Raw genomic sequence first — 7158 nt, 5'->3', positions numbered from 1 at the left:
ATATTACCCAAACTGGAGTTTGTTTCAAAGAATCCTAACCAACACAGATGTGTTGAGTCTGAAATGTGTATCCAATACCTAAGGGGAGAGATTGTTGGAAGACAGAGCAGAGGTTGAGGGGAGGACACATGGTTTGGGTAAGGGAGTTACTGAAGTCACTGGAGTTCACGAGGTCATCAGAAACAGCTCAAAGTAATGGAAAAAAAGGAGGAGAGGGTAAAGAGAAGAAAAATGGGTCTCTTAAGAACATTAATATTTAAGAAACGAATGACAGAAAGAGGTCAGTAAGTAAGGTTTAAAAATACAGGAGACTAGGAGAGAATGCTTTTGTAAAAGGCAAGAAATAAAAGTATCCAGATTATCCTTACAGAAAATCCAACCATCAGGGGCTTTAACAGGGATTGACTTATTTGTCTCAAACAAGATGTTCAGAGCTCATACAACAGATCCACGATTCCATGAAGGACTCAAGCTCTTGCTCTCTCTCTCCTACCACCATCTTTAGCATCTAGCCTTCATCTTGATGGTCACAAGATGGTTGTTAAACCTTCCAGGTAGGAAGGAAAAGCAAAAGAGAAAGAGAGAAGAGAGTATGGCTGCTGGACCCTTATCAGAAAAGCAAAAGCTTTACCAAAAGCCCTACTTAAGCCTCATTGGTCAGAACTCTGTCACCTGGCCATCCTTACCTGGAGGACTAGAGGAGGACTCTGGGTAGGAGCTGGGTCACCCAATCAGCTTTTTTTTTTTTTTTAATTTTAGATTTTATTTACTTATTTGTCAGAGAGAGAGAGAGCACAAGCAGGGGGAGTGGCAGGCAGAGGGAGAAGCAGGCTCCCCATTGAGCAAGGAGCCCGATGGAGGGACTCGATCCCAGGACTCTGGGATCATGACCTGAGCCAAATGCAGACACTTAACGGACTGAGCCACCCAGGCATTCCCCCAAGCAGCTTTTTACAAAATATTATAATCAACAAAAGCTACAAGGAGGTGAAGAAGAATGACAACTAAAGATAGATGGGGGAAGCAGGGATTTGATAGAAAGTCCCTGACAACCTATCAAAAGCAGTTTCAGAGGGGCACCTGGCTGGCTCAGTCAGTGGAACATGGGACTCTTGATCTCCAGGCTGTGAGTTCAAGCCTCAGGTTGGATGTAGGGATTACTTAAAAATAAAATCTTTTTTTAAAAAAGCAATTTCATTAGGTATGGCGAAGGCTGTTGAAGACTAACTGGGTTGGTGGGAAATAAGTTCTTTCCCAATGTTTGAAAAGGGGAAAAATGGAGGGAGCAAAAATCTAAAGCATAAGGTAGAGAGGCTTTGTCTGGCTTTAGGATTGTGACTACTTGAGCATGTTTATAGGCTGAGGAGTCCAAGCAATTGGAAAGGAGATCAGAGCTATAAATAGCATGACAAAAAGATCAACTATCGGGAAAAAAAAGTGCAAAATTCTTCTGGTGACGGGATTAAATGAGATATGGAAAGAGATACCTTTGTCTCCAAAACAAGAAAGGAAGTTATTGGATGAATAACAATAGTGCAGGTTTGATGTGGGCATGAACAAAGTGGAATTGTCGACTACTCTTATTTTTGCAAAAATACACTTTAAAACTGTTGGAAGTTTTAAAAGCCAGACCTTGAATTCACTATTCCCCAATTCTAAGAAAGGGCAGTAAGATCGCATCAGAATTCAGGTGTGCTTTATTCATATTTGGCTCCCCGACCGGACTCGGCGAGATAGGGACCCCGTTAGGATTTTTCCGATTTACAGAACGGAGACCCAGAAGACTGGGAGCTTTCGCGAGCATCTCAACATTTCACTTTTCCCCACTCCTCTCCTCCGGGTTGGAAGGCCCCCAGAGGATGGCGTAATCCCCGGCATTCTTCTCACTCTTCTGTGGCACTGAAAGCAGTGACGAAGATACCCGGTGGCGGCAGGAGCAATGGCCAAAGCGCTTGCTAGAAGCATCCAGAACTTGCTCTGCAAATTTATTTCGATTCTGTTCTTCGCTCCTTCACCATGAGCGCCTCGGAGGCGGCGCTGAGCAAGGCTAGACAGCAGGACGCCGTCAGCTGCAACCTGCAGCAGTCCGGGAAGGGGCAAAGCCCCCAGAGCCGCTCCCGTCCACGGAGGAACACGCAACAGCAGTGACCCCCGTCACGGCCTCCGCGACTTGCAGGATCCCACCCAGACTCCGACAAGCCCGCCCTTACGCCTGCAAGAAAACGATTCTCACTTTTCATTGGCTGACCCTGGCGGAGTGAGCCCTTGCTTCATTTTCATTGGCTGCCGCGGCCGTCACGTCCTCTCGCCACACCCACCTACCCGGCGGCGCCCAGTGAGCGTTGGGGGAGAGAGATTTACTGAGGGCGGGGGCGGGAGTCGCGCGCTGGGGGAGAGAGATTTACTGAGGGCGGGGGCCGCAGTCGCGCGGTACCCCCTCCCCACCCACCCCGTGCCGCGGCCCCGCCCCGCCCCGGGCCCGAGGCCCCGCCCCCGGCCCTGCCGGGTCCCGCCCCTCCCTCCAGAGAGGGCGGGGACCAGGCGGCGGCCGCAGTCGCAGGAATATGCTGGAAGCCGGCGGGCGGATGCCCGGGCGGTGCTGAAGGGACAGTTCCCGCCGCCAAACTTGCCCCGCGGCGGGAGGGCGGGTGGAGGGCCCCCGAGCCAGCGGGGGCACGTGAGCGATGGAGACCATCTGGATCTACCAGTTCCGCCTCATCGTGATCGGGGACTCCACGGTGGGCAAGTCGTGCCTCCTGCACCGCTTCACCCAGGGCCGCTTCCCCGGGCTGCGCTCCCCCGCCTGCGACCCCACGGTCGGCGTGGACTTCTTCTCCCGCCTGCTGGAGATCGAGCCGGGCAAGCGGATCAAGCTGCAGCTGTGGGACACGGCGGGGCAGGAGCGCTTCAGGTAGGGCCGCCGGGACCCCGGGGCACCCTGGGGACCGCCCCTTCCCCCGCGGTCTGTCGCCCCGCCCGGCTCGGAGGAGGCTCCGGCCCTTCCCTCTCGAAAGTGCGAACACTCCATCCTCGCGTCCCCTTCGCCCCTCCTCTTCCAGGGACGACTTCCTCCTCCGCAATTTCTCAGTTGCTGCTTTGGCGCCCATTTCCTGCGCCTTTCCTTTCCCGCCTGAACCCGGGCCCCCCAGTCGCGGACCCCCTCTTGCCCCGCGCTCTCTGCCCCTGCGGGTGTTGGGATCCCCAACTCTTCGGCACCCCTCCCCCTGCTCCCCAAACTCGGCGCCCCTCACTGCGCACACCCTGACCTGGCCACCCTCCAACGAGCTCCCTTTCTGCACCCCACTCCGTGCGGCCCGGGAGAACTGCAAAGTGGGGTTCCCTCCGGCTTGAGGGCGAGCGCCGCTCGGGCCCGGCCTGCTGCATGAGCTCATTGGGCACCGTTCAGAGAGGGAGGGGGATGCGGTAATGGTTGGAACACCTCACAGCACCGAATGTGGTCCTCAGAAATGCTGGGCCGTGTGACCCTTGGGAACGTGTCTTAGGGAGCAAACACAGGCACAGCGGGCGGGGGTGGGGTCCTCGTTTTGTTTAGTAAGGGCTGAGTTGTCTTTAGAAGTTTGTCCTCATTGGTGGTTTGGAAGAGAGAGACACACTGAGATTTTGTCACGAACTTTTTCCTTTATGGTATTTATAATGGGTGCTTAACGTTCCAGGGTGCTAATACATCAGAAAATGCGTTCTGAATAGAGAAGGAGGGATCCAAATGAAGAGTCTCATTCTAAATGTTCACTGAGACCAGGAAGGATTTTGCAAAAACAGCTCATATTATGCAAATAAAAATTAAATGTAATTTGTACGCATTTCCTGGATGTTTTAAGACTGAACCGCATAATAAAGCATATTTTAAAGTTGTAGGTTTTGAGGACACTTTTTTTTAGAGGAAGGTAGGAAATCTGATACACTGTAATGTTTTGGGTTGTGGGTTTTTGTTTTTGTTCTTGGGGGTTTTTTTGAGATTGCATTGTCACCTGAAACTCACTTAAGCAAGCATTTTGCAATCTTCAGCAAGTACTCAGCTTGTGAAACGCAGTAGTCCATGAGGGGGACTTCCCAAACATGGCTTCCCCTCACCAGCTCTAGCCAGCTTCCCTTCCCAATGAGATCAGCCTCCTCCTGTGAGTGAGGATTTTCCAACTTTTAAAGTTTTGGCTTCCATTCCCAGCTACACCCGGATTCAGACAGATGATAAGTGAACTGCTTAGCTTGCTCATACCTTAGTTTTCAACTATGTATGAAGTGGAAAGATAAGGCCAGACCCTCAGAGAGATAAAGCTTCCTGTTAACGTTTTGAGTTGTACAAGACCTAGAATTCCATGAAGAATTTTGTTTTTCCTTTTCGAGAAGCCTCTTTTAGTTAAAATAGGGTTTCAAACTTCTGATTCCTCAACTATAAAACGGGGTCATTATGATCTCTTAAGAGTCCTTCCAGTTTTACCATTGTTAAGATTGATTTCAAATTCCTTCCCTTGTCATCTCAGTCAGAGTTGAATCTTTAGGTATTTTGTGGTCCAAAAAAAAAAGCATTTACTAGTAGCTCTTGCTCTACCCTCTGAAATGAACACAATAAAAACATATTCTTTATGCCTTAAACTTCTAAAAAATAGCGAATTGCAACTACAAGAAACATAAGTAGTAAAATTTTATTGTATCTAATTATTTCCCAAAAAGTTGCCCCTGAACTTATTGACAAGATAGTTAAGGATAATTAATTTGTTAGATTTTAAAGTCCTTTCTGCTAAATAGATCATTGTTTTTTAATGCCTTTGAGCACATGTAAATAATAATTCATTGTATATACATTATTAAAGCCAGACAGTACCTCTCCCATAATAATACAAGGACATTTAGGGAATGTTTACTGACAATGAGTCATGCTTTATTTTGTCTGGCTCTTTACCAAAGATATATTCATAAATACATACATATTTCAGTAGCTACCTCCAAATACTTGCTTTTCTGTTTAGCAGAATTTTTCACCATAAAATTGGATTTGAAACAGTCATTGTTAAATCATTCTGTATCTTTAAGAAAATAGATACAATTTAAGTAATAGATATCCTTACACATTTTATTTCATAGAAAGGTACTGTAGTTCATGAAGAGAATAGCCGTATAATATCATTAGGAATTCATGGGAAATTTTATATTTCAAGGTTTATTATTGATTGGATATAAATTAGCAAAAAGGAATCTACTTTAGATAACTCAGGGTGTAGCTTGAAAGTATTAAGAAAACAGAACAAAATAATGAGCTGATAATTATGACCATACTTAACCTTAGTTTTCTGCCCCCCCGCCCGAGCTTGAGAAATAATTGACACATAAGTCCTTAATTTTCAGTGTTCAGATTAACAAATGCTAGAAGACAGTAATTACTTGCAAAAAGTAAGAAGGAACACAAACTGAAAAGGCTTACAAAAATAGTGTATATGTGAGCATACCATAAATTGGAATGTTTTTATTAACACTGTGTTAATGAGGATGTCAAATTACTGTATTAAAGAGTCAAAATTACAGTCCCTTCATTAAAGATGAAAATTTATTTCTCTGTGTGTAATAGTCTCAAGGTAATTGGTCTGTGTTGGTGGAGGGACTCTGCTCTGAGCCATCATTCGGGTACCTTCCTTTTTAATTTTCTGCCAACCCTAAGATATTATCATCATCTTTGTGAACACTGTGTTCCTGCACAGGAGAAGGAAAAAGAAAAGCTCTAAATCAAGCAATGTTCCTTTTTTTTTGTTTTAAAGTAGGCTCCATGCCTAATATGGAGCTTGAATTCACAACCCCAAGATCAAGAGTTGCATGCTCCGCCGACTGGGCCAGCCACCCAGGCGTCCCAGCAATGTTCCTTTTAAGCAAGTGAGACCACTGTGGTACAGATCACTTCAGCTCTAAGTTCACTGAGAAGAAATTAGCTACAAGGCCACCGTTAGGCTGGGCTACCATGTGCCCATGAAGAAGGGAAGGTGGATCTGGCATTGTGGGTTTTGCAGGGAAACCAGCAAACACCACTTTCAAATTTTAATCATCACAGTGGACAAAGTTCAGCAGAAATGGAAGCAAGAATATTGTATAACACAGTGTTAATAAGGATAAATATTAGAAGGTTCTAGAAGTATGGAGAGCATCAAATATAGGAATATAAATTTTGAACTTCCTACAGAAAGCGCTTGAAGCAATATGAAGATAAAACGAGATAAAGAAATAGCAATGTTGGCTGTAGGGATAGGTAAATTCAAGGCTTCAAACCAGTTTTTGCCTTTTATTTCTGGTTGTCTGATCTTTGGGGTGTTATAGTTACAGCGAGTGATTATAAAGCTCAGCTATAAAGAGAATAGGATCCTCCTGGTACAGTGTTTCTCAGAGTGTGTCCTGCGTAACAGTTATATCCCTTGTGATTCTTTTTAAAAATGAATTCTGTGACCGGGTAAATTTGGGAATCCCTATACTCCATGTACCACTCTCTTAGAAATTGATATCAAAGGCTCTCAGAAGTCTTGCAGCAAGGAAGCCTGTTTAACTTTGATTAAACCATCATGTCTCAAATTTTATTTTTAAAATGTAAAAATCTGCGCTAACTCATGTTTGAAGGAATATAACCTGAGAGAAGTTCCACTCATAGAGTTGTTCTAGTCACATCCTCGGAGCAGAATCCCTGAACTTTTGAGGTGTAGAGCAGTGCAAGACCTTCTAAAGCTCCTTACAAAGGGCAGTTAATATTAATATAATTAATATTATATTAATAATATAATATTATTATATTAACCCCAACATCTGAAGGTGGCCTCTAACACACTGAACATTCTGGGCCTCTCCCTAACTCTCCATCTGCCTTGTCATCTCTTTTTCTTTAGCGTCTCTTCTACTGTGACTCTTTCTCTTCCTCTTGTGTCCTGTGTCTCCTTCAGCTGCTTATTTTTATTTTTCCGGTACCCCTCTCCTTTGTCTGTCCCTCTTCCGTTTCCTCCCACCCTCCATCTTTTTCCACTCCTTCCTTCTCATCTCAGTGTGTCTCTTACTCTCTCATTTGGTTTTATCTATCCCCTGGCTCCCTTGTGTCTCTGCTTCCTCCTGGCCCTTCAAAACATTCATATGAAGTTAATGTTTAAAAGTGGATTAATTTGCCTCTGAAGCCGA

At 45.5% G+C, this 7158-nt stretch overlaps 1 protein-coding gene across 1 annotated transcript; it reads left to right on the top strand.

The window, feature by feature from the left end:
* Positions 1-2536: 2536 nt before the first annotated feature.
* RAB39A (RAB39A, member RAS oncogene family) lies at positions 2537-4609 on the top strand. The gene is made up of 2 exons (XM_081797451.1): positions 2537-2911; positions 3675-4609. Exons 1-2 carry the CDS (start codon positions 2685-2687, stop codon positions 3706-3708), a joined length of 261 nt encoding a protein of 86 aa, XP_081653577.1. The 5' UTR covers positions 2537-2684; the 3' UTR covers positions 3709-4609.
* Positions 4610-7158: the final 2549 nt, after the last annotated feature.

This window comes from Leptonychotes weddellii, chromosome 11, assembly GCF_054177405.1.
Source record: "Leptonychotes weddellii isolate Sample4059 chromosome 11, ASM5417740v2, whole genome shotgun sequence".
NCBI classification, from domain to species: Eukaryota; Metazoa; Chordata; class Mammalia; order Carnivora; family Phocidae; genus Leptonychotes; species Leptonychotes weddellii.
Note: the sequence above shows the minus strand (reverse complement) of the source record. Positions and strands in the feature narration are given on the sequence as shown.

Bases quoted from the DNA above. Each gene is read 5' to 3' on its own strand.
- RAB39A (XM_081797451.1), top strand. From the start codon at position 2,685: ATGGAGACCATCTGGATCTACCAGTTCCGCCTCATCGTGATCGGGGAC. The intron at 2,912-3,674 runs GTAGGGCCGCCG...TTAACGTTCCAG, and splicing joins GCGGGGCAGGAGCGCTTCAG to GGTGCTAATACATCAGAAAA.